The 27,943-nt window shown below is 42.2% G+C and overlaps 1 protein-coding gene across 1 annotated transcript; it reads left to right on the forward strand.

Annotated features, from left to right (window-relative positions):
* The first annotated feature begins 103 nt into the window (after nucleotides 1–103).
* lypd6 (LY6/PLAUR domain containing 6) lies at nucleotides 104–27,943 on the forward strand. Its single transcript, XM_014173488.3, has 5 exons — nucleotides 104–252; nucleotides 19,379–19,552; nucleotides 22,730–22,828; nucleotides 25,078–25,208; nucleotides 25,803–27,943. Exons 2-5 carry the CDS (start codon nucleotides 19,435–19,437, stop codon nucleotides 25,974–25,976), a joined length of 522 nt encoding a protein of 173 aa, XP_014028963.1. The 5' UTR covers nucleotides 104–252; nucleotides 19,379–19,434; the 3' UTR covers nucleotides 25,977–27,943.

The following is a 27,943-nucleotide window of genomic DNA, read 5'->3' on the forward strand; positions in this document are numbered from 1 at the left end:
AACCTACTATCGAGATGCGCAGCCTATTGGGACAGTCCCAGTCGGTATTGAACACGCCTCCCGCCACCCGTCGTCAACTAATGTATTCCATTTCCAAGACGTCAAAGAGTCACAGAGCCAATACACCGACCTACCGACGTGCAATAATCCGCAAAGGCAACACACGGAGGAGTGTACATTTGTTTTAGAGCCGTGGACTATTCAAAAGCTGGGACCTAGGGTGAAGTTTGACTGCTACAGGAGGAATCCCTAGTAAGTGAAGTGTTTTGTTTATTTAGTAACTACAAATACTCCATGGGATCAATAAGCGACAATAGAGTGGCTGTGCGGTGACAGGGGTAAACAGAGCCCTCCAAGAAAGAATTGGATGCATTATTTGTAATTTCAGAAAGAAAATGAATATAACAAGAATGGAAAATAATAGAAAAGCCAAGTGCAATAGACTATGAAACTGTATCCAGTGTGCACTGTTTTTGTGTTGTATTTAAGCTCTTCTTGTAGACCCACTTTGACCCCCATTCTTCTGTATCAAGACCATAACATGATGACCAGAATAGAGAAAAATATTATCCATGCATGAATAATACTTACTTTATGGATGGATGGAGAAAATGTATCCTGTCATTTGAGTAAAATATAAATGTGACACATTCTATTTGACTAGCATGAAATATATTTGAAAGGCTGTTTTTGTTTGTTTGACATTAATAAATTATACTCCCAGAACAACAAAGGACTGTCTGATTGTCCACAATATAGTTGCTAGGCTACAGATTAGTCACGTTATTATTACACAATTATTACCTAGTTTCTATTGAAACCAATAACATTTTGCACATTTTCTGTTCCTAAATCAAGAGGTTGGGGTATTCAAGGAATGGAAACTATGAGCTCCATTTGGACCACACCTCTGCCAGATTGTACAAAATGCCATTCCATGCAGGTTTAATTTCACACATTTGGACAGTATTACAGACCAGGGTCCCGATCCACTGTGGAAAAGGAACTCAGTATTGCAATGGATGTGAATGTAGACTAGCAGGTGCATGAAGGCTCCCATACCCTTGTCTTGTCCATGTACATTGTTTTCCCTACCCCCAGATAGACGCATCTATGGAAGCCAGAGGTTTGAGGTTGGCTGTAACCGCCTCAGTAGTGGAGAGGTGGGGGCATTGTTCACGGGGGGGGGGGGGGGGGGGGGGGGGCTTGCTGCTGTTGCTATGTGGATTTTAGTGCATCTGTTTGGGAGTGGTCTCTCTCATTGCTCCATATTCTGTAGAGCAGAGGTTGCTGGGGGCCAAAGACTTGCCCTAGTCTCCTGCTCTGCTCCCTCCTGCTAGGCTGCTCCTCTCTGTGCGCTTGTGGTGTGGTAGCTCTGTCGGTTTGGCTTAGATCACCTTGCTGTGCTCTACCCCTTCATATTCCATGTATGGGTGCCACTAAAATCTGGTGGTCAGGAAAATAACTGGTGATGACCAGAGGTTCCCCCCTGCTGTTACATAGACATAGTTATCACCCTGTTTTGATCCTTGTGCAATAAGGCATTCACAGTGTTTTCTGCCACCTCTATTTCCTTCCTTGAGGTTTCATCTGTGTGTCAACTATACTGAACAAAAATGTAAACGCAACGTGCAACAATTTAAAAGATTTTACTGTGTTACAGTTCATAGAAGGAAATCAGTCAATTGAAATAAATAAATTAGATCCCAATCTATGGATTTCACATGACTGGGCATAGGCCCACCCACTCGGAGCCAGGCCCAGCCAATCGGAATAAGCTTTTCCTTTTATTACAGACAGTAATATTTTGGTTCAGTATATTAGCTAAGGACACAGATAGAAGGACAAACTGTAAAAGCTATCCTTACCAATCTGTGCCCTAGCACATCATCACTGACGACCTTTCTTATGAACTGATGCATATGCTGTATGTGATCAAAATAAAGGAGGAAACTGATATTTGATCTGAATAAGGGAAGAGTTGGTTAAATTTAAGCATTTTGCTATAAGCATTTCGCTACACTAACAATAACATCTGCTAACCATGTGTATGTGACCAATAACATTTGATTTTTTATTTTATTTGGTGTGAAGCTCGATCTGTGGTCTGGCTCATTGATAATCGTGTGGCGTGTGAGTTGGGGCAATGCATGCTTTTGTTAGGAGGCCATCAGCATAACAATAGAGCATGAGAAATGAGTTTTTGAGATGAAAGAATTGAGTCCTCCAGTAAACTGTGTGTTTCTGTGGGCTGCTCTGCTCTGCAGCACTAGGCTGATGCCCACGCGTGGCAAGAACAGGCATGGGGTCCCCTGGGCCCCATTTCAGGGGGATTGTATGTATGGGCCGCCCGTCTTGCTCTCAACTGAAATCACTTGCTGCTGGAGCTGCGGAACACTCGCAGGATTGAGATGAATATTCATTTTTAGATCATGACTGAGAAACACAAATGTATTGAAAGAGCATAATAACTTGATACATTGTTTTGGTGTACTTTTCAGGAATGCAATTGTCAAATATATGATGAGATTCAGTGTAATAGCATACTACTTACTGTACATTAGATGTTTGGATCAATACATTTAGCAAGACTTATAGGATCAAAATGTTTCAGATTGATTTGTTTAACAGTCCATCTATCAAACAGAACATTTTGTGTCAGTTTCATGCACTCTCTCCTACAGCTTATGTATGCACCATAATTAAAATGTATATTAACATTGCACTACCTCTGTGTCATTGATGGATAGATCTACAACCCGATCGACCCTGCTGTGTGATGGATTAGTGTCCCCTGACAAGGTTGAGAAATGGACTGTCATCATGTGAGGTGGGGAACGCTCTGTTCCGCCTCATTAGCTTGGACACATTCCATTATGTGGTGTTCTGACTGAAAGTGCTCCCGGTCAGATCTGTGACTGCCGCTGGTCCAATGACCCTGAGCGACACCACCGGTACCAGTGACGTGGCTCTACGGCTGGGCAAAGACAGATGTAGGTAGGGACACCTGCAAGGGCCATAGCGGTGTGTGACGCCTGCGGATGGCGACGGGGGGTATGGGGGGGACACGGGTATAATTTGAGATGTGGGTAATAACAAGGATGTGGAGACAGAGGATGCGGGTATATGGGTCATTATCCTCGGTAGGTGCAGACAGAGTATGGGGGATGGGGGATGTTACCTGGATAATACAGGTATGGTGGAGGTGAATGGTAATGGGCTGCTATGGGAACCCTCACTCAGTCATGTACTGGCACAGCCAGCCCTACTGCTGAGCCTCCCCGCTAGGTTGACGGATGGCTTGTGTAACGTGCCTTTGGTCCTTGGTCCGTCCCTTTTTGCATGCAAACACATGACAAATAAGGCCTATTAAGGTGCACTCAACTCTGTGTTGGTCTTGCCAGAATGCGCTGTTGGCTGTTTTCTCAGTGGTAAATTGTCTCTCCCTTCCATTTACAGTATCAGAGTTACCTGTAGTAATTTACCCTCAGTGGCAAAATGCTGTTGGAAAAAAACAGGAGAAGAATGGTGATAGTGCTGCATCTCGCTCTCTTACATGCACGCGCACACACAGGGAGTCATTGTGGAACATGCCACCCCTGTTTCCCGGTGTAGACCTGGATGCCAGACCAGAGCATGTAGATAAAGAAAGAGCTTTTTGTGAGAAAAAGTTTCCTGTGATTTTTACTGACAGACATGTGGCCTATGATATTTGTATTTCACTTCATGAAGAGAACTCCTTGGTCACACATCCTTTTTAGGGTTAATGTCCACATTTTATATAAGGGTCAATCTCTATCTCTTCCTGTTTTAGACGACTCTGTTTTCTCTCTCCTCTCTCTCTCCCTCTCTCTGTCCCTCTGTCTCTATGTCTGGCTCTTTGGACTGTTAAAGACATTAAACGGAAATACTCCACATTTTTATAAGGAGACTCAGGAACTTCTCAGCTGCCCTCGCAAATCACTATTGCACACTTGTCATCGCCGTGATGTTCAAGTGGGTCACAGCATAGCAGAGGTCAGTGGTGGACTAGTTCTGAGCTATGATAGTGATGTTTAAACCGTATTAACCCTTCAGCCAGCCCGTGCACAGCAGAGAGAGGATCCTGGTGGCTTTCTGTCTCCAGTACCTCAGAGACTGGGCCTATAGCGGGGTACTCTCTCCACTCTCTAGTCAGGGTGTCACTGAGGAGAAGCTGTCAATAGGATCAGGGACAGGAATGGATCAGGGACAGGGTCAGAGATGAGAAGGCTTGCTCCAAAGTTAGGCCAGACCCTGGTTAGTTTTCCTCCAGGGCATCCGTCATAGCCAGATCATTCACAAATTAGTTTAATTGGGTTCAAAGGGGCTTTTTTCTTATTGTGCCAATTCCAAATGATATATTTTTTTATTTAACTAGGCAAGTCAATTAAGAACAAATTGTTATTTACAATGACGGCCTACACTGGCCAAACCCAGACGACGCTGGGCCAATTGTGCGCCGACCTATGGTCGGATTCAAACCACAGTGTCTGTAGTGACAACTCTAGCACTGAGATGCAGTGCCTTAGACCGCTGCGCCACTCAGGAGCCCCTTATGTATACTGTAATGTTAATTTCAAGTACATAACATACAACACTTGTAGCCTGGAAATGTGTTAAACAAGGGTTACTGTAGGTTATGTGGTTCCCTCTTGCTACCGTATATCCCCGTCTCTGACATGCTGCTAATGCTGCTCTCTGTGAATTATTCAGCAAAGTTTGTGGAAGCTTAAACGCATGGAGGACTTTTACTACCAGACCTTTATGTTCGGTGACTGCGAGAGCACCGCTGAGTTGTCTAAGTCAGAAACCCTTCTAACCTAGAGTAGTGGCACCCAAAGTTTTTATAGTCCCTGGGGCGGCAGGTAGCCTAGTGGTTAGAGTGTTGGGCCAGTAACTGAAAGGTTGCTGGATTGAATCCCTGAGCTGACTAGGTAAATATCTGTCATTCTGCCCCTGAACAAGGCACTGTTCCCTGGTAGGCTGTAGGAAACTACTGGAATCATTTCCCATGGCTGCAGAGAGGTGTGGCCTTGCAGAATTCAGTTCAGATTTATTTGGATTCTTATCACCCCTTGGTATCTTTCCTAGTGGTTTAGTGATCAGATGTATTTGATTTGTCCACACAGCCTCCCTCACGCCACTGTGTGCCTGGAAGAAGCTTGCATCCTGTGGTGAACCTGCTGTCTCTTTTTTGTCCTGTTATATTGGGGTTAAGTGCTTGATTACCATAATCTGCTGAAACTGTGAATGACACATCCTACATTTTCAACTGATTTAAATGTTCTGTGTTTGGATTTCATGCTGTGCATTTTCTAATCAAAGAGTGTAGATAGAAAAAGTGAATTTAAATTGCAGTGAAATATGAAGAAGAAGCACTCATGGCTGAGATTTCAAGGACTAAAAATACAGATGAAAGCAAAGAGGGAGAAAAACATTTCTACATGCGGAGAAGAGAACAGGGCGAAATGTTTCATTTGGGGAACACTTTGAACTAAATGTTTTCCCCAAGGAAATCTGAGACTCTAATGTAGATTACAAAATAAGTTAGAGCTTCTTGAGGAAAGAAGAAAAATCCACTGTCATATTCACCTTCTTTGATTCACACATTGTGACATATATACTGTAGTCCCTCCCATGTTATGGGGATATGGCAGTCTGCTTACCAGTCTTTTGAGCGAACGTTCCACTTCCTGTCATTTGCCAAAGAATTAGGATGAAATCCTCTGATCTCCTCGAGCTCATTAATGAAAGGCCAGTCTCTAGTAAATGAGGAGTGGCAGGGAGTGGTATGTAATAGCTGAACAGAGACAGCATCTAGGCTAGGGCTATGGTTGGTTAACCTCTATTTTAGTATGCAGGCAACGTCGTCACCCTGCTCAACACTTTGAATGGATCGGAGTGTAAAGGGGCACGGTTTTACTATCTACAACCAGAGATACACTCACCACGTCCCTTGAGATAATGTCTTTTGATGATCTTTCTTTGAAGTTCAGCACTTTTAGTCCATGAATGTGATTAGATAGTGTCTTATGCATAATTCATGCTTTGTAGTAGTAAAATCCATGTTTTTTTTCTTCTGCAACGTAACTGTAAAAATGTTCTGCCACACAAAGGGCAGTAAAACCAAATAATTACGATTATCATTCATTTCCTTTCTATAAAGCAATTGTCTGTATTATATTCTGTTTAATAAATTCCTAAGCCTGCATATACTTCAATAATCACAGTGATGTATCTCTGGAGTAAAATACTAATTCCCTTCCATGACCTCAGTATTGCCAATAACCAAAGGTCCCATTTTAGGGGATTTCAATCTCTTATACTTAAGCCCATCTTCAGTTGACTGCTTGAAGCTGTTTTTCCTGACTGTGAATCGATCAGTCCAATTTTCCTCAGGTTACATGGTCATTGTCTTCAAAACGAAGCGGCCAGTCATTCTGACTTTGAAGTCAGGCCTTTACAGAGCATAGCATTTAAAGCTTTATGCACCGTGTCTAATTGTGTGTTTTTTTTGACAGACTTTGGTGTTGGGAAGAAAGGACAAAAATGTGATCCTAAACCACTCATATTTCCTGAGGGAAATGAGTTCTCTGTAAGATAAGACAGGTAAGATCAGTGATGTAAGGTCTCCTGTACCACATACACGGTCACTTCAACAGCCTGCTAGGGAGTAAATCAGAGAACCAGAGACTTGTTGAGTTCTGGTTGGAAAGGTTCAGCATTCCTGTCTTTTATAGACCGTTGACTGGTGGTTTATGCTGGTCCTGTCTTCTATCCAGTCTTCCTGCCAGACCCAGTCCTACCATTGTTGGTCTCTAAACTTCAATCAAGCTCAAACGAAAAAAATCAAAACCAGCTTCTCATAGTTGAACTCATTCTTAAATGGAGTACTGTACATTTCTTCATTCTCCTGGGGTTCACCAAAGAAGGGGTACCTAATTCAACCTTTAAAGTCAGCAGTCCATGCCCTCCCTGTGTATGTGGTGTGAAAAGTTTTGAGCCAGGGTGGTTTGTGCTGTCCCTAGTACCTCTATTAAGACAAAAGAGAGAAAAAAGAAAACAGTCACCTCCAAAATCCCAATTAGCTCCCATGTTGCCTTTCAACTGGACCCACGGCTTCATGTCACCCTCAAGTTCAAGGGGATCAGATCCACCCCTGTAGCCCCTCTCTCTGAGTCTGACCCCTCTGCAGCTGTCACGGGGTACATTATCCCCCCATCAGCCTCAGTCACAGTCACCCCTCCTCTCCTCGTGGACCCGGTCCCGTATCAAAAACTTCACACGTCTTAGCCACCCTTCAAAGAGATTTGGTGTACTGCACCCTCTGTTTCTCATGCAGGGGCTTTAGCCCCTTCACAGGCCAGCCAAACAATGTGGGAGAGCTGGTATGTCCCAGAGGAGGGGGGCGACGGGCTGACTGCACCTCTCCTAAGCCCCCTGCTAAAGCATTATGTGTAGGATAGGAGCACTTGTACGTCACATCACACTGGGACTCAAACATGGATGCCTGTCTCACTGACTGATCGATAGGCAAGGCCCATGTTCATGTAAACTGTGGTAAGTGAGGGGGGAGTTGAGCACTGTGTAGAATAGTAGAGAGAAAGAGAGAGAGAAAGAGAGAGAGCAAGATATGAAATGGAGGGTCTCATTGTGATCCTTAAAGTGGTACAGTTAAAGTCAAGTGGTCCAGTTTGTACAGTAGATGGAGACCTCCATGGTGAGTTGTATTGACCTCCCAGGGAGCTTTTCCTGTTTGCTTGGTAGCCACCCTACATTGTGTGGTTTACGGTACACAAACAGCATGTACCACGTGAGTTGTTATGACGGCTTCTGTTTCAATGTTGGCATTCCTATAAGCCTTTGTTTAATTCTGCTCATATTTGCTTTGAAATGAAAGGCTTTTTTGGTGGTCACTTTATGATCTTTTATTTATTGTGTTCATATTTATAGGCTATGTGTATGTCATAGACATAATTCAATACTAAAGCACACCCACATTTCTTTTTATTTGGACTCAACACAAGCCATGTTTTGCCGTGAATAAATGCAGGCAAATTGACAAGCTTTGTTTGAAAGAAAAACTCCAGCTACAGGCCAGAAACCACAGAATGTTGGGAGAAAGGTCATTATTCTGAAATGTGGAAAATTACACTAATTATGACAATTGCTCGCTTGGTATTTGTTACATGATGTCATGACAGGGTTTGAGTTAATCTGATTTATGTGGGCCTAAATACTTTAATGCATGCCTTTTAATGGGATAAAGTTGAAAGCAAATTAAGCTTTAATCATATTGCACTTGGACCAATCCCTTGCAGTAAGACTATAACTTTGGGACACATTTCAATGTTCCCTGCTCCTTTAAATAGAGTGGTGTCCTATATTATCTAAAGTAAACAACTAGCCTACTCACTAGCAATTGAATGGCACATAGTGGCAAATACAGCCACACAAATAAACATTGACTATAATGACTATAACTGTTGAGGCATACAGTCCATTGAGTATTCATTTGATCCAGCTTCTCTTTCCTGCTGTTATATCATTACAGTCCCAGACTATTTCAAACTGCTGTGCAAATCTGCGCTATCCCGTAGTTTATGTCTATCATAAGTGTGACTGCAGTCTGAGGTAGTGTTAAAAAAAAAAGAATTGACTGACGTCGGTTCAATTAGTTGAATTCCATTTCGCACGTTTTTCTTCTGTGAGCTCAATGCACACATTGCACAGTTTCTCTAAAGACAAATCAGATCCAGCCTGAGCTGTGTGATGTAGTAGGGAGTTTTAGTTTCTAACAGGCCAATATTCGACATAGTTTAGCGCATAAAACGTGGTAATTAACTACAACGACCATAATCCATTGCGCATCAACTTGTCCAGTCTTGTGTTTCTTTTACGCCTGCTACTGAAAAGACAGAATAATGTGTGATCGTGAAGGGATATAGAGAGCAGCTGTTGCTTCAGGATGTATCTCTACCTGAAAATACATTATCTAAGTGATTGATAGTTGGTGTTCAGCAGTCATAAAAGTATGCCTTATTTACTTTGAAGAACTACAAGAACTTTGAAGACCTATAGGGATTTTGTCAGACAGCATAAGCAGCAGCTCTATAGAGACGAGAGGATGATTTGGAATTAAATAATACAATCCTCAAATGAAACAAATGTAATAGACACAACGTCTGAAATATTTTATTAAAATAAAATAATGTTAATAAATGATGGGTAATAAGTGATAAGCAGTAATGGGCAATCACTACCATCATGTGACTTTTATTAATTGTTTTATTCTGTCTTGCTACAACATTCAACCCAAATAATCAAAACCAAAATCGAAAACTGTGATTATTGTTTAGTAATCGAACCAAACCAACCTCAAAATGGACTAATAGCCAGATCCCGTGTCATGTTAAGGCCAAAGCAAAGTACAATACGTTTTTTATCTACACAGGCAACATTCCGCTGCTTTATTATTGTACAGTGGACGCCCTTTTATTCCTGACCATGGCATTTTCTGGCAGTAGCCAGCAGCCTGTTCCCCCCGTGAGTACCAGCTACATGGTTAATCCTCTGGATCTTCATATGCGCCAAACCGTCGAGATGGGGATTAAAAAATTATACAGCTGACTTGGAGCACTTCAAAAGAAAACTGCTGGATTAGGGTTGTGCTGGTCGCATGTAGGATTTCAATTAGCCAGCCAGTGATTCTGATCCGACTTGACTCCGACTCCCAAGTCCCATTGTAAGTCCCAAATGATACCCTATTCTCTACATAGTGCACTACTTTTGACCCGTGCCCTGTGGGCCCTGGTCAAAAGTAGTGCACTATATAGGGAATAGGGTGCCATTTGAGATGTAACCACAGGCTTTGTGGGATAGACTACCAGAGGGCCAGGGGCATCGTTGGCTGCTGCCATATGGCAAATAACAAGAGCGGACAGTCCATGTTGATGAAGCATTGTCTCGTTTTGTTTTGGCACTTTTGAGTCAATGGGAGGCTTGGGCTTTGTCTCGACTGCGGTTGTCAGCCCTGCATTTAATCAGCTTTACTTTGTTTCTCTGAATCGTTCTGAAAGAATGGCATAATTGGATTTGTTAAGGGACAAAAGGTATGCATACATTTGTCAAGCTTTTTTTTCAGTTGTGCAGGCAAGTTCTGACAAAGCTCTCCTACTGTAGCATACTGTAGCTTTCTATGTTATATTTAAGCAATAAGGTCAGAGGGGGTGTGGTATATGGCCAATATACCACGGCTTAGGGCTGTTCTTAATCACGACACAATGTGGAGTGCCTGGACACAGCCCTTAGCCGTGGTATATTGGCCATATATCACAAATCCCCGAGGTGCCATATTGCTATTATAAACTGTTTACCAATGTAATTAGAGCAGTACAAATAACTGTTTTGTCATACCTGAGATATACCACGGCTGTCAGCCAATCAGCATTCAGGGCTCGAACCACCCAGTTTATAATATTTTATACCACTCTGCTGCCCAGGTACAACGCTGTTGAAATGTGCACTATTAAAGGCCCGCAGCACAGAAAGAAAAGCTTGCAGCAAGAACCTCAATATGATTATATATATTTAAAAAAAACTGTTGTTACATCAGTTACATTACCAGCTAAAAATATTGTAATCAGATTACTGGTACTTTTGGAAAACCAAATTATTACTTATTGGATTACTTTTAATTCAGAAAGGATGTTAAAAAAAAAAAAAAGACATTATGACATCTTTCATTTTTTTCAATGACATTCAATTCAGTGTTGGAAAAAAAGGTGCAAGTCAGTGACCACTATGATGACACACCAAATGTGTTTGATGAATCATTTTTGTCTTCTTCTAATGCCTCTTAAGGGAATGTAATCCAAAAGTAACTGAAAGTAATCAGAAAGTAATCCAAAAATTACATTACTGATTACAATTTTGGACAGTAACTAGTAACTGTAACGGGTAACATTTAGAAAGTAACCTACCCAACCCTGCTCACCACTCTCCCCTCCCATACCTCTCTTCCTCCCTGTCCAACCAATTCTCCCTCCCTCTTTTTCTGAATCTGGTCAGACCAGTTCTCAGAGTCACTAGACTGCTGGTGATTTGCATTTCTCTCCCTCTCAGAAGGGAGGAACCATTATTCACAGGTCATTGCTCAGCCCAGGAGATTGTGTTGCGGGCCACAGATTGCCTTACCCTGCTGGCATCCTCTCAGAGAGGGACTCCTGCTGCTCTCACCCACAAGGAGGCTCAGGCCCAAGCATTTTGGGTTGGGCTTCAGAGTAATATGAACGTTAGGTCTGACTTTGGCACTGACCTGAAAGAAGATTGGGATGGGATGACTTTGCGTCATCCTCCCTCGAGACAACAAGGTATACTATGCAGCCAGTTGTAGAGAGGCATGGCAGATTTAATTCTGTTCTTAATTTGTTATGTGCATCTGTAACGAAATGAAACATTGGTAAGACTGGATAATATTGTTGTTTCTAATCTTCTTTATTAGCCCAGCACCTATGTTTTTAAGGATGTGCATATGACCACAAACTTTTCTGTAGACTGGATAATATGTCACCAAATTTATAGAAGTTGGTAAAGGATTATAAACATGCTAGTAGTAAGAACCGGTAGTTCTTTGATTCGTTGAGAGTCACACGTGGAGAGGTTTGAAGCACTGTTGTTGTGTGATGAATGGGGTTCGTTTTCCCTCCTCCGATATCCAGTTGAAGCAGTGTTGTTGTGTGATGAATGGGTTTCGTTTTCCCTCCTCCGATATCCAGTTGAAGCAGTGTTGTTGTGTGATGAATGGGGTTCGTTTTCCCTCCTCCGATATCCAGTTGAAGCAGTGTTGTTGTGTGATGAATGGGGTTCGTTTTCCCTCCTCCGATATCCAGTTGAAGCAGTGTTGTTGTGTGATGAATGGGGTTCGTTTTCCCTCCTCCGATATCCAGTTGAAGCAGTGTTGTTGTGTGATGAATGGGGTTCGTTTTCCCTCCTCCGATATCCAATTGAAGCAGTGCCGTTGTACAGTATGATAGATAGGGTTTATGAATGATAATCATTTTTCCCTCCTCCAATATCCACAACCATGTGGAGCTATTCATTACTCACCTGGGGCCATGTGGGGCACTGAAAGGGATCTTACGAGTAATAAATGCTGCTTTTCTTCATTACTACCCCATTGACCTCTCTCACAGCAGGCACACACACACAGACACTTCCTGGCTAATTAAACTTAAGCACTCCCAGACACACACCCTTTGCGTTTGCATTTAAAGCCACACTCCTGAATCAGTGGTCGGTTGCCACGACCTGCTATTTTGTCAAACTGAAAGGGAGGGGTTTGGAAAATGGGACCACTTTCAAATTCATTAAAGGCCGGAGTGATGCTTTTCCATTTAACCTGTCACCTCAGAGTGAGATTCCCCATCTTGTGGAATTGATAGCAAGAGAGAGTGAAAAATATTACACAGACAAATAAGTAAGGAGAGACAAACAAAAAAATGAAACAGTCACACGGTGTTCGAAAAAGAGAAAAGATAGATTCTGTCTAGGTTCCTCCTCTTCTCCTTCAACAGTGATTACCTCTATGGCTATGCCAACTGCCAAACAACAGTCTATCAGCCCGCCCTTCAGACCTGTTAAAGAAAAGAGAAGATTCTAAATACAAACAAAAGACCACAGCTTCCATTTGCACTGCGCGCCAAAAGGCATGAAGGCTTTGACAACAGGTGTAGCTTATGGCAGACATCCTGGCAGAGGTTTAGAGAGGCTGGTACGATTGAAGTTGTTCCACTCCAAGCATTTCCTGACTGAAAGGTTGACATGCATTGGAAGGTTGCCTTTCTGAACCACCCATTAATTATTGTCTTATGAAAAAAAATATGAGAAACATTTTAACGATTTTCAATGAACTGTGTCTGATCAAGGATTGATGCTTATCTCACGTTATTAATGCATGAATCAAAGAGGAATCTGTCACTGTAAAAAACTTCCAAGTGCTTATTCCAACACAGATGAAGACATGGGGAGAAATGTCAGGTGAAATCTATTTTCTTGAATAATGGCACAGGTTGTGGGAAGTTTTTAGCTAGTGTTAAATTTGGCCCTGATTTTGTAGGCGATTCCTTTTGTAATTCCATTATCCGTTTGAAGTCTGTAAATAAACTATTTTGGAGCAGTCGCCCTCTTTCTCGATCATTGTCCATTTCTGTCAGAGTCTTATCCATTTGTTTCCTCCAAAGTCAAGTGAGGCACCTGCTGACACATGGCTTAACATGTAACATGTAATACTAGACTCCTCACAGAGAGATAGAGGTACCTTAGCATGTTAAATATGAATCCTCACAGAGAGATTAAGGTAAATAAGATGTCCTTTAGCTTCTGGGTTGACACCTGCAGAGTTGAAATAAGACCGTTGTCCCCACTCCCAATGTCAATGGGATACCTGTCTGTTTGTGTCTTAGCTTTCTCCCCATTCATAAAAGAGCTATTATTTTGCAATCCCCAGAGTAAAGGTTGAGGCAGAGGTTAGTCTGGTGAATATCAGAAACACTCATCTGATCTGCCTCATCAGCCCTGTGATCAGTCAATAGTTTTTGAGGCTGGTTTTAGCAGTTCAACAGTCCTCTTAAGGACTTCATGTGCTACTGAGAAAGTGGTTCCATCTGTGAAAATAATGGAATTAACAAATTACTGAACACTCCAAAACTGGTGAATCCTGGAATTGTGGAATTTTTCTAAATAAATGGTCTAAAAATATTTGTATAAAGGATGCCCATTTGACCTGTTTATACATTATGTATTAGTGCAGTATTTTATACAACAGGTCTGTCAAAGTTATCCTAGCATTACAGATTATCATTCTTGGTCCATCCAAGACTAGTCTTCATGTATTTGTCTGTTTCATTTATTTGTCTCTCTACCTGTTATAGTAGCAGGAAAAGGAAACAGGAAATGGGTCAGGGTTCCTGCTGGTTGATATGTACACCTCTCTCTTTTGGTCTCTCCCTGAATACACTGTGGAGCTTTTGCCATGATAACAATCTCTGGGAGGAAACTCAATGCAGTCCACCGTGGCTACAGAGTGCCACAGCGCCTTGTCCAGGGGGTCAGAAGGTAGAGCATTACAAGGGGCCATGACTCTGCACAGCTTCTGGGCATATGTTGTGTTTTGTGTTAGTGGTAGTGGTTTTCCTGGCATCACATTGAAGGTAGAAATTGCAAGTATTATGTGTGTGCATGAGAGCCGTAATGAACAAGTATACTTGAAAGAAGTTGAGAGACACTGATTCAGGTGTTGAATATAACAAATTATAATAAAACAATCCCCCTACCCATGACCAACCCCTCGTGATTTCCCTTTGCACTTTGCAGTGGCGCGTTGCCAATGTTCATGTTATCCTATTTACAGTTACTGTAACACAGCCATCAGCGTGTTTTAGATGCATTATTATGGCCAAACCGGATGGGATGTTATGGTCTGGAGCTTGAAGCACTTTACCTTAACAGATGACCATACAGGGTTCACTCCAGTCATCCACAGGTTAGTGTGCTGCTTAATAATAAGGGGAGAGTGTGGTTGTAGAGATTAGGTCAAGAGTGAAGTTCAGGCTCGATTTCCACAGTTCAGCAAATTCAGCACATTTTTTGAATTCTCTTTTTTTCCTGACAGCTTTGACAACCTATGTTAGAGTTTTTTCTTGTAGTATTAAATATCCACTCCAGCTCCCTAGCACCTCATTTATCACCTGATTTACTTAACAAAAGGCACATCTCAATTAGGCGGTTCAGGTATCCTCATGACATGGCACAAGTGGGGGGGGGGGGGCTTTCCTCTTTTGTCCTCTATTGCTCCTATATTGTTCCCGCAAGCAAGGGGGGAGGCAGATGACATCAGAGTGAACCATCAGACAACTCTTTGAATTGCCAAACCCTTGAATTTTGCAATTGTGTCTTACAAAACCCTATTCTGCTCTATTAGTGTACTTTACTGTATCTATACTTGTGGAATATCGTTTTTCAACAGGAAAAGTTAAGGAATATCAGTACTTTGTCTAGGCCTATATCAGTTGACTGAACACACTTGTTCTCATCATGATGGCTCTGTTGCAATGTCTACTCTTCATTATTGCTTATTCTATTCAAATCAAATCTTATAATTGCAGACTTACATTGAGTATTAAGATTGTTTCATCATGCCCTAATGGTTTACTTAATTTCATATGCAAAGCTAGAGCACAATCACAGCATTGTCCTATCGATTCTATCACAGAACAATCCCCACACCAAACAATTATATTGTTTTCATAAATCAGGTACCCTGCTAATAGCTCAGACTATAGTGACTGAAAATGTTTGCTCAGGGTCATTAGTTAACAAAAGAAGCTGACTTAGCATGGTAAGATAAGATAATTGTGTTTATCTCTTCAACAGCAGTGTGCAGCAAAGAAGAGAAAGCATACACACAGTACTTACTGTATGAGCCAGAGCCCAGAAAATGAAAGATGTTTTGTTTTGGTGCACTGAAAATCCAACAGTGTGTCAGTGTAGCCACACCCTGAGATAAAGATTATTTGCTCAGACCTTTAGATTTCATTGGCCCGTGTTACAATACCTTTAGCTACCTGCCTCAAGGTTCATAAACAACACGAATCCCAATCATCACTAAACACGGTAGAGCAGCTTTGTTTGATAATGAAGGTGAGGAAATGCAGAGTAAATGGTTGTGGTGTGGCTGTGGTCTGAGATATTGCTGGTTGGTTAAATACATTAAAGTGCTTTATCACTCCCCAGGGTGACAGAACTCTAATGGCCTTGTACACCTGTCCTTAAAGGCACAGTGCAGTCAAAAATGTGTGTTTTATATATACTTCCACACTATGAGGTTGGAATAATACTGTGAAATTGTGAAAATGATGAAAATCCCCTTTAGTGTAAGAGCTGTTTGAAAAGACGAGCGTGTTATGGTGGGATGGAATTTTGACCAGTCTGGCGACATCACCAGGCGCTAAATTAGTTAATAGACCAATAAGAAAGAAAGTTCCAAACCTCTATGCCAATAACAGCTAGTTTTCAGTTCTCTCTCCCCACTCAGACCACTCTGACAGTCCTAGCCAAATTCTTGCTTGAGAAATTGCTCTTTGCTAAGAAGCTATTTTTGTTTCTTTTTGACCATTTTAATTGAAAACAATCACATTAAGGTACTTAATTGTTACCCAGAAATGATTTGATATTAGGATAAAAATGGCTGCATTGGACCTTTAAAGACATCACCGGCTGATATAAGAGGCAACGGTCCGTACAAAAGATGGCTTACAGGAGACTTCAAAGTTTAAAGTCTCAAGGCGATGCTGCTATTTGTGAGCAATATTTGATTTGGTTTGATGGACCACTGTGAGTACATTCACACTAATCAGTTTGAGTCAGCTGACTTTGAGAGCTAATCCTAAAATTACTTAGTGAGGCTCAGAGGTAAATCCTCTAATGCCAATAAGTATCAGCTTGACTGGGGGTGTCAGATATTACCAGATGAAAATGAACTAAGTGTGAACTTCGGAGGAATTTTTTGTTGTTTCTTGCTTGCATTGATCTTAGGAGTGAGACATCTTACTCAAATGCAATTCCTTAATCAGTTTGCTTTGCACCCTTCTCTGTGTCTTGTTGTGCCACACAAATTGCTTGAGTCAAGTGTATGTGACAAATGTGTAAATGGCTCAAATTTTTCTTTAAAGAATACAACAACCAACCACAGGGCTATCCCTTGTCCCGTGGCCAGGCACTCTTCTGTATCCCTGTCAGCTCGCTCTGACAGAATGGGCCAAGGTCTTTCTCAGGGTGAGGAGAACACAATTACACTATAGCCAACCCCTACATTTCCCCCAGGGTTGATGGACGAGCCTTGTCTCCCACCTCTCAGGCTGTGTCCCGTGCTCTAGGCTCTGGAATGAGATTTTCCCAAGGGACAGAGGCCCCATCTACCCTGGCTACCTCGGACCTGTTTGGGAGACTAGGAAAAGGACACTGAATGGAAGTCAGGCCATTCTACCATTCTCTGGAAGGTCAGGGCCATTTCACCATTCTGTGGTGAAAACAAGAGTATTGGAACTCTCCTCCAATGTGACTGTGATTATTCAGACTTTCAGAGAAGTCAACATCTACCCAGAATCCCTAAGTGGGTCAACAACATGGGCCTTGGTGGTGAGACTAGACTAGACCACCGTCTCCTTCTGCTGAGGAATTCCTGAACCTAATGAATGTCACAATATTGTGTCTGGGTAAGGCTGGTTTGTCTGTATTGGGCATGTTGTGGGTAACTGGGTATTTAATTGGTCAGACCGTTAAGCAATCTTGTCTGGGAAAGTCAAGGGAGATCCTCACGTAATGATAGAACAACATGTCTTAACCTTGCTCACACAGACACACAAGGACACAGGCATGCCATTAAAGGCGAATGAGTACAATATACACTACATATTAATGTAATCATTTCACCTTTCCCCCTCTAACGTTGCCAGGGAATCCTATGTTTTGTCACTGTTAAGTCTAAAACTGTAGGCTAAGCGTAGTTCCCTTTGTTGTGATAGTGATGGTGACACATCAATCCAATGGCAGTCACCCAACATCACTATCCCTCAGGCTTTGAAGACAAAGACAGCCGCAGTGATTCTATAAGTGATCCTGAATAACTTTTGATTAAATCATATTTCCCTCTCATGTCTTGTGGTGACAAGTGTATAAGGATTTAGTTTAGAAACAAATAACAAACCAATAATATTTCAGTGAAGACTGTTTCTTTACTTGTGGTAAAAGCAGAGTTAACAGAAAATACCTGTACCTACCTATTTTTTTCCCCTTATAGAGCCCTGGAGAAGTTGATACATTGGTAAAAAATGATGTATTCTTATAAAGAATAAATTCAACTAATCAATAAGTAAATAATAATAATATAATAAAGATGTACTTTTTATTTTCTTAATTTTTATATCATAAACAGCAAACAACAAGACACACTTATAAAACAACAAAAATACCACACCTTTTCAGTTTCCACCCACCCTTCCCACACAAATTGACAAAAACAGAAAAAAGGAACATGTAAACGATTGAAAGAAAATTGACTCTAATATCGATGACGTTGTTAGAAACATAACACTTTACAGGTACTACATGTTTGAGTTTTGAGTCATTCCTCACCTGACATGCAGCCGCTCTCCTCCTCGACTCTGCTGTTCTGTTGTCCAGGAGGCTGGGTTGATAACCCTCCTGGTCTTCTGAGGAGCCTGGTCTTTTCTCCTGGTCTTCAATTTCACAGCATTCACAACACAGACCATCCCCAGCAGGCCGCAGCCCATCAATGAAGAATACACTGTATACTGTAGAAATAGTAGTCTATGCCAAAGGGGCCTTTCTCCTCATGAATTACGAAGGTTCGAGGGCCTTATTGGTACACACAGCCTTTTATCTACCCCTTCAGCTATGACTAAACAATACAGTAGTACTCTCCACTCTCTTCCACTGACAGGTTAGAGAGGACCAGATAGATGTATCGTTGAAGTGCATTTATTTGGACATTCAGTCCTCAAGTATTGGTCAATCTTCAAACATAGTAGATTTGTCCAATATGACATTGTACCCTTGAACAGTCTTTTTTTTTTTGATCTACGCAACCAGGACAGAGTATGATTAGAGTTAGAGCTGAGAGCCGTTCGAGAATCATTTTGTGAGCAGGTAAGACTTTGGGCAGATCTCCAGCATATACATTTGGATGTAATTATTCTATTGATTTGGATGCTTCACACAGAAGTAACTGTTTATTACTATCCCAACTGTTTGTTCATGCCTAACTCTGTTATTCATTTCTCATTGCATAAAGACTGAGCTGGACCAGAATCAAGACAGCATGAGGGCTAATGAGGCATGAGAGTCTGGTCCCTGGCAGACTGACTGGTGTCATTGATCTAATGAGGAGACCAGGGCCTAATGAGGAGACCACGGCCTGACCAGGGTCAAAAGTAGTGCCCCACATAGGGTGCCATTTTGGATGCAGCCCTAATGATGAACACTGCTCTGTTGTTTCTGGTCTGGTGGCTGATTGGAGGATGTCTAGGGCTTCAGGGCTTTCCTCTGTCTTTTCCAAAAGGGCTGGTGACTCCCATGGTCACTGTACCATGTAGTTAGGATGGGCAGTCAGGATGCGTTGATCAGAAATCCAAATCGATGGTCATTTTTAAAATATTCTTATTTTTTCTTTGAAACGAAACAAAGTAAATTGTGCAAAGTCGAACATGTTATCGCATAGGCAAAAAAAATGTCATGTAACTAAGAATTGGGTTAAATGTGTGCTCTCTTTCCTCTGCAGGTGTCCTTGTGTGATTGTCCAATCAGAGACCTGCATGTGTGAAGCCGCGGCCAGCAATGGAACCCTGGCCTGCAGTGGCCTGGGTCCTACTGCTGACGGTCATCGCTGATTGGCTGAAAACAGCCCAATCAAAGGACTTTACAGAACAGGACATCATCTACCTCCATCCCTCAAGTAAGAATCAGACTTTATTATTTCATGACCAAAAGTATTTAATAGAGTGATGGTGTCCCAGTTTCCCAGATGAGAGTGATATGCTTCTAGACATCCAATACTAATAGCGTGAAAGCTCTGTAAACTTCTTGTAACCTAATTCAGTATGTCCAAAATGCAGCTGACTTGCATGGAATTGGTGTTTGTGTTGGACTAAATGTATTAAATTATTCCGACAAGCTAAGAAAATGCCCAGGGTTTGGTCTGATGCAATTTGGATGCCTTGTAGATCAGTCAGCACCTGTTATTGCACTCAGAGATCCCACTTCTGCTAACATCATCAATGATGTGACCGGACTGCTATTATCCCAGTGACTGGGTGGGATAAAATTGAGACGGTCAGTCAGGTACCACTGTCGGCTTTAACTGTTAATCAACTGGCCAAGCCACGTCCATATATTCATGTAGCCCAGCCCTTTCTCTCTGAGAATGTGTAAGCCTTATAAACTAGGGCTAGGCGGAGACCTTCAGCCCCTCAGTCCCCTGTAAAAGCTGTCATTAGACTGAGTCTGTTATTACAGGCCATCTCTAATGGAGGAGAGGCCCCTCTGTCTCTCTCTCTCTCTCTCTCTCTCTCTCTCTCTCTTTCTCTTTCTCTATGTCTCTCTCCCTTTCTCTTTCTCTTTCTCACACACACACTCACACACATACACTTTTACTGTCTTGCGATGAGACTATTTCGTTAGATGAGCCCCCTTTGCTTCTTCCATCCCTCATAACTGCTGCTTATCCCAAACCTTAATAGACTGCTCTATTCCAATTTTGACTGAGCCTTAAGAGTTATGAAAAAGTCAGTCAGAGGCTATGCTACTCAGGAATAGCTGTTAGGGGTGTATATCCAGTGAGGTTGTGATCCCAAGCCAAACCAGACAGATCTACAGCTGGCACAGCAACTGCCTGCTCCCTCCCCTCTCCACCACCAAGCCAGGCTCTTTGATCTGAGGTATGGGGTCATGTGACTCCATGCATAGCTACCCGGCACAGTCAGACGCCCCCACAGTCACCCATGTTGTCACTGCCTTCTGCCCTCTGCCTTCTTTTGTCTCATCCACACATTAGCCCAGCAATATTTCCACTCAGCCCCCCCCCCCCCCCCCCCCCCCCCAATAGACTCTACATTTACATTTACATTTAAGTCATCTAGCAGACGCTCTTATCCAGAGCGACTTACAAATTGGTGCATTACACTACACCGTAACTGTAAGACCAACTGCAAATGGCATAGATATCTTATTAACGTCTATTCAATATTTCCTGAATCAGTTCAGATTGAAACAATGAAACACATGATCAATAAATCAAAGGAATGCTTATAGAGAGTGACTGTTATCTTAGTTAGAATTCTAGTGGTCTGAACCGAGTCGTGACAGTGACGACCAACAAGACTCAGCTGAGGGTAACTGATTGATTGTTGTCCTTTGGCTGTCCCTGTGACTCGGGGCAGAATGTTCCGGCATGGGCAGAATGTGGACACTCACTAATTGGTCCTCAGTGTCAATTAGATCATGTTCCCGAGCCACAGGAATGGTTGCTTTCCATAACAACTTGTTCTCTCTCTCCTCCCCCCTTCTCTCTCTCCCACCTTTCCTCCCTGTCTTAACTCAATGTGTACCCGTGCCAGTATAGGGCCAATGGTAAATAACTACAAGTCATGTAAGTCACATTAGAGCTGGTAAATTGCTGCTCCACACCTCAAGTCCTCTTAAAGGCCTTTTTCCTAGTTTGTTAGCTCAGTAGATAAGCTAAGTTGCCTCGACATGGCCTCTGTACCACAGTCTTTTCCCCTTTTTAATACCCCCTGCAAGTCCACTTACCCCAGTCAGTGTGCAACAAACAGACTAGGTCACTATAGGCTTCTGTAGAGGGGCATATGCTAGGTATAAGCTCCCAGATTAGGGTCTGAAACAACCCCAACTCTCCCCAGGAAGCAGGCATGTTAGAGGTCAGCCCTCCCACGTCTCAGAAACAGGTCCCTGTGTAGCCAGAGAGAAAATCTCTTAAGATCTGTGACTCTTTCATCACAGAGAGGCAGAACTCCCGGGATCAGGTTAACACCGTGCCGGCTTTCCGGGATACTGCGGGAGATATCCGTGTCAGCTCGAGGCCACCCCTCTAGTCCCAGTGGGGATTTGGTAGATTGTGTGTGTGTGTGTATATATATATGTGTGTGTGTCCGCGCATGTGTCCGTGTCTATGTACATATGTGAGCATGTGACAGGGTGTTTGCGTAGTTGTGTGTCTGTCTTTGTGTGTGGGTGTGGGAGGGCTGCTAGGGAGTGGTAACTAACCAGACATCCTGGGAGATGGAGGGAGGGGTCATGGTCTAGCTAGCAGTGGCGAGGCAAGGCGGGATCATGGTCTGCATCCCAAATCGCACCCTATTCCCGATATACTGCACAACTTTTGACCAGAGTCCTATGGGCTACATAGTGCACTGTATAGGGAATAGGGTGCCATTTGAGATGTAGCCATGGTGATTGGCAACAAGCTTTGTGTTCTGAATGAAGTTTTCCTGACCTGCAGCTATCATTGGGGAACGGTGTGGAGGAGTGGCCAATCAGATTAATCTAATGGTGTGAAACTGGAAAGACTAACAGCTTCTTCATCCGTTTGATCACAACAGATGGCCCACCATGGACATTTTCCATCCTCTGGGGACAATGCATAGAGAAGGGAGGCAGCAACTGGGCTGCATGGTATTAGTCTTAGTGTTTCACTGAGTGCATGGGGTAAACTGCACTTGGCAATATAAGTCTTTATCAGAACAAGTGTGTGTGAGAGAGCTATAGATTACTACTAGTCATAAACTATGTACAGTATGTTGGTGCAAGGACTGAGTTCCACTCCCTAAAGTCCATGTTATAAGAGTGATTTTTGTTTTACTAATCCAAAATAACGCGTTCCATGCATTCCAAACTTATTTATCAAAAAGTTAAACCTTTTTCTGGACAGATTTCATAAACTAATACTATTATTAACCCAGCTTTTAGCATAAGCGTGCTAATCTTATTCAATGTTTCAGGACTTCTGTTCACTTAGGCTAAGCGTATGTTGGTTATGGCTGTGTGACTGGCTATGCATGTCCCAGTGCCCTGGGCATGACTCTTAATCAGTGTGTGTGTGTGTATGTTTCTACAGCCACTCCATTCCCAGGCGGGTTCAAGTGCTTCACATGTGAGGAGGCACCTGACAACTACGAGTGTAATCGCTGGGCGCCAGACCTGTACTGCCCACAAGGTGAGTCAAACCACTAGGGAAAACCAATTTTCTTTTCAGCACCATTGATAACAACAGTATGATTTCAAGCCCTACTCATTAAGTAATAATAATATGTTAATTCTTTACTCCTTCTGCTTTCAGAGAGGACCTACTCTTACTTTGTATTTAGATTAGGCATTCTTTCCTTCTCTGAGTGCTGCCACAAAGTTGTAAATTAGCGCTCTGTTCCTTCAATGGAGGCCTCGGTGTATTATTAAGTATATGTCACCCTGCTGTTGACATGTTTAGCTCATAAATAGCTAGTGAGTTAGCTTGGCTCGACCTCTATCGGACAGATTTACAGCTTGCTCTTAAAGACTAATAAGTTACTCTTGGCCTAGCCCAAAAAAAATACATGTTCTTTGTATAAATAATAGCCTCATAGATCGTTGGATAGAGACATGCACTACTTGACCAAAACTCCCTGGAATGCTCTCTGTGACGTGGTATGATTGGCTTTCCTCCAGGTTTTATAGGTTTGATACCAAAAGTGACATACAGTCATGTATAGCTTTTGGAATATATCAGATACCGTATGGCAGAGGCTTCGATGCAGGAAAGGGTCAGCTGTAGGTAACCTATAGTGTTTTTCCCCACGACCTATGAGCAGAAAAGTACAGCTTTTCTCTCACTTCTAACCATTGGCGAAAATCTGATATCAACTTTGGAGGGGACAATTACATTACATTTTCTCAAGAGCAATTCCTGAGGGGGACATATAAATGTATATTGAGGAACCAAAGAAATAAGGTGTTTGTCGTACTCCTAACTACCGGTACCCAAAACTACACAACTAATCACAACAGCAATACCATTGCCTTTAACAAATCTTAGTTCAGTCACCAGTTTAAGTTGAGAGGGGGGGGGGGTATCCGTGGCATTTTCCAATTATGTTCCTATTTTACAAGTCAAAAAAATTGAGAACCTTTCATAATGTTGCCAAACAAAGACTCAACAAACTTACCTGAGACTCCCTGTCTCTGCCAGTCTGTCCCTGCATATCTGTCCCCAACTCTGCTGTCTGTGTGCCATATGTTGCCTGCTCTGCCTAATGACATCATTGTGAAACAGTTCCATTAGAATTTCATTTCTTTCTTATGAACATTTTATCAACTAGTCTTTGAGATATTAGGCTACTAGGGTTCTTACTATATGTTTTGGTGTATTGAAAAATACTCTGATGTCCGTCTTTTATTTTTCTGCCATTTTTCAACCTGGCTGGCTGGCTGGCTACACACACAGTGTGTAGGTTATTTACAGTAGGAGATGGGCTTCTATCATCTTCAATCATTCTATTTGGGCTTCGATCTAAAAGGTAGCTAGCAAATGTGAAACGGATTAAAATGACAAGAGTTGACAGCTGTATGAGTTCACCATTTACACAACATATGCTGCAACCTTTTGTAATTTTAATAGTTTGTTTCATATTGGCTGGCTTCCAACAATAGCAGAATTTGCAAAGCTAGCGAGCACCAATTCAGTTTCAGTGGTGTTTGCTATAAACTTTGCTACCCGGGTTAAATAAAGGTGAAATAAAATAAATAAATAAAAGTTCACTTGCGACAATTTAGCTTTTGCAACGAGACCATTAAATATATTTAAGACAATGGTAGAAGAGAGTGTAGTTCTGTTCAGTTTGGATTTCAGTTTATCGCTAACCTTATCACAGGGACTTTGAAGCACTAACTTACATCATCTGCATGCTGATTCCATCTTTGACGACGCCACATAAATGGAATAGGTACTAGCTAGCTTAATAGTTAATATTTGCGCGCTAGCTCTGCATATTCAGCTAGTGTGTGTGCGCGATTGACTGGATTAACCTCACATCAGTTACGTGCATTGAGTGCCTTTCAGACAGTAGATATGACCTCTCTGTTACGGAGCAAGCTAAGGAACTGGCAGTGGATCAAACCATTGTGAGGCAAAGGGTGGGGGGGTTGCAATCTTTTGAAACTTAAAAACGCACTATTAAGTGTCTATAATCAGCACAATTGCTTTCATTGCGTATTATTAATATTATTTAAATTACATAGTTATGTTTCAGTGATATATTGGGGGGGACAAATCATATTTTTCCCAGGATGGGGGGGGTCGTGTCCCCCCCGTCCCCCCCGTGATTTCCGCCCCTGCTTCTAACTTAACACAATATCCGTCCATGCTAACCAAAATGTGGTAGCTACAGCAAGAGGTCAATATGTCTTATTTACTATCTTTATTCTCAACAGAGACCAGATATTGTTACACGCTTCACAAGATGGACGTGGAGGGGGACAGTGTTTCCGTGACAAAGCGTTGTGTGGCTCTGGAGGACTGCCTCTCTACTGGATGCTCTGAAGAAGACCATGAAGGAAACAAGGTGAGGAGTGGGAACAAGGGGAATAGTGTTGAGCATAGTGTTGGGAGGTTAGAATGGCATGACGTGGGGCAAGGGTTTCTCTGGCGTAATTATTCTAGTTGACTGTGGGCATGGCATTTTTCTGACTTGGAATTTGTCAGTCATGACGTAGACCGAGGTAGATGGTGTTGTAACCAAACTGCCGCCAACAGGGTAAAGTTTATGGTTGGATCTCAGGCTATGGTGGTGGTCAAATCTGGACTGGGGTCAGAGCCAGGGTCAGGCAACGTGAACATGGCGCTTTGTATTACGGCCCTGTCCCAGTCACCACCACTTAACTGTGCTTTTGAGTTAATCCGGAGATCCTCCAAAGTGCTCGCTCCAGATAAGATAAAGAGAAGGGTTGAAACTGCTCTCTCTCAGTAGCCTGTCATTCTAATCCTCGGTGAAAGGTGTGTGTCTTCACTACCTCGGAAGTCTGCATTATTCCCCATTGAGAGACACACAGAGAGAGAGAGAGAGACATAGAGGGAGGGAGGGAGAGAGAGAGAGAGAGAGAGAACAGAGAAGACGCATGCGAGTGTTGTAGCTAAGGTTTCAACTTTTCTCCTTTAGGTCTGTGCAGCGTGCTGTGAGGGCAATATCTGTAACCTTCCTCTCCCCTGGAATGAGACGGAGGCCGTGTTCGCCACCACCTCACCACTCAGCGGCACCACAGGAATCCCACAGAGCTACAGACTAATATCCTGCCTCCTTTTCCTCACCCTCCTCATCTCCAGCTATGTTTGAGAAGTGGAGAGAGATACTGACATATACAATTTTCTTTACCAGTTGAAGGCCTGATCCAACTTTTAATGTATTCCGATCCAACTGTTAATGGATTCAATCTAAACCCTATGGAATAGTACTCACTGCAGCTTTTGACAGTTTATTTTCCTTTTGATTAAAAAGGAATCCAGTTTTGATTCCCTTTCATCATTGTGCTTGGTTTCAATAAAATGTGCACTTAGAACTGGACACTGATACTGCTTCTAAAACACAGGCAATATGGCTGACAATCTTGAAGGATAAAACATAATAAACATCCCAGTATGAAATGACATAATTCTCCCCCTACTAGTCTTCTGCACAGGGACAGAAGGAGGGGAAACTGTAAACCTTGAAATGTGTTGTGGCATGTTTGGATTCGTCAGTAGACGATATACTGTAAGAGTTTCAACATTTCCCAGCGATGAGGAAGAATTGAAGAATAGCTTCAGCTTCTATGAGGACTTGTCTGGTGTAACGTTTTTATGTTTTTACATTTTCACATTTGTGAGTCAGTACCCCATGTTGTATGTTTGACACATATGTACATATACATAGTATTTATTTTTTTATGGAACATTGTTGTTAGAAGGTGAATATGTCTGTGTGAAACGTTACGCCGGTAGGTTTATGTAATAGCATGTAAGTGTAGACTACATATTTTATTTTCCAGCAGGAACGGGTGACATAGGCGCTGCTCATCCTTTTACGTCTAGTATGCAGAAAGTATTTTTACCGACATGGAAAGAGAGCCGGGCGCTTATCAAACAAACACTTAACCCTTTGGTGTTTCTGTTGTGGGAAGACTATTTCCTCAAAACCTAAAAAAAGGATCAAAGTTAATTACAGGTCTATTTTAGCTTCAAAATTTACCGATGATGAAAAATAAATCTGACTTTCCACATGATACAGCTACCCACATAACCTAAGTTCAGCACTTTGTTTGGCCTAGGCTTTGGAAGCTGTACTGTAACTGTAGGACAAATAGAATGTTTTTATGTCTCATCATTGCAGTTTTAGTGAGAGGCAACAATAAATGACTTACTTTGTGAGCACACAATTAATTACTGACACTACGTGCTCTTCAGGAGACTTTTTCTCACAACTGTTTTAATGTTTTTGTACGTTCTTGTGACATGTCCCTCTGATGTTTGTACTGTGCTCTGTTCTGTGACATGTTTCTCATCCATCACTCTCTGTTGGCGGTGTGGTCGCCTGGCCCGGCGAGAAAAATGTAGAGTTAGCAAATACAGTGTTATTGTTCTCCAGGATTTCTGATTTATTTAGGCTGACCGCCCGAGACATAAAGGAGACTGGTCACTTCCCCCCTCCAGACCTGGGTTCAATTACTATTTTAAATCATCGTTTGGCTTAATGGACCAATAGAATAGTCCCAAAATGGCAAACCATGCTCATATAGTACTTCAGGCAGACTAAAGCAAACGATCAAAGTATTTGAAAGATTTCAAATAGTATCTGAACCCAGGTCTGCCCTCCTCCCTCCCTCCCACACTGTCTGTTCAGTAGGACTCCAGCCAAACAGCGAGAGGAAAACAGTGAAGCATGACTTACAGAAAGCAAACATTTTTACCTACTGTAGTTTGCTCTGTTAACATTTTATAAATTACATTTGTTTTTTTATGGGGTAACATAAGGGCTATAACATGTTGTGTCCCTTTAAACCAATCAGGCAATACTAGATTTTCCCTTTTAAATATTTTGTACTGTGACCTGAATGCCAACATATCATGCCAGATGTTGCCTTAACTCATTCTAAGTAAATGCTGTACAATTCATGGAAGAAGTGCATGATCTTATCAAGTCATGTGCCAATTGATGTTATGTAAATATCATCTCCGTTTGTATATGCAATGTCTTTGTACATAATTGTATATATAGATGTGAAGGACTTTGTAACTTCATATTAAAGATGAAGACATGACCACTTA

Source organism: Salmo salar, chromosome 25, assembly GCF_965601325.2.
Source record: "Salmo salar chromosome 25, fSalSal1, whole genome shotgun sequence".
NCBI classification, from domain to species: domain Eukaryota; kingdom Metazoa; phylum Chordata; class Actinopteri; order Salmoniformes; family Salmonidae; genus Salmo; species Salmo salar.

Bases quoted from the DNA above. Each gene is read 5' to 3' on its own strand.
- lypd6 (XM_014173488.3), top strand. From the start codon at position 19,435: ATGGAACCCTGGCCTGCAGTGGCCTGGGTCCTACTGCTGACGGTCATC. The intron at 19,553-22,729 runs GTAAGAATCAGA...ATGTTTCTACAG, and splicing joins CATCTACCTCCATCCCTCAA to CCACTCCATTCCCAGGCGGG. The intron at 25,209-25,802 runs GTGAGGAGTGGG...TTTCTCCTTTAG, and splicing joins AAGACCATGAAGGAAACAAG to GTCTGTGCAGCGTGCTGTGA.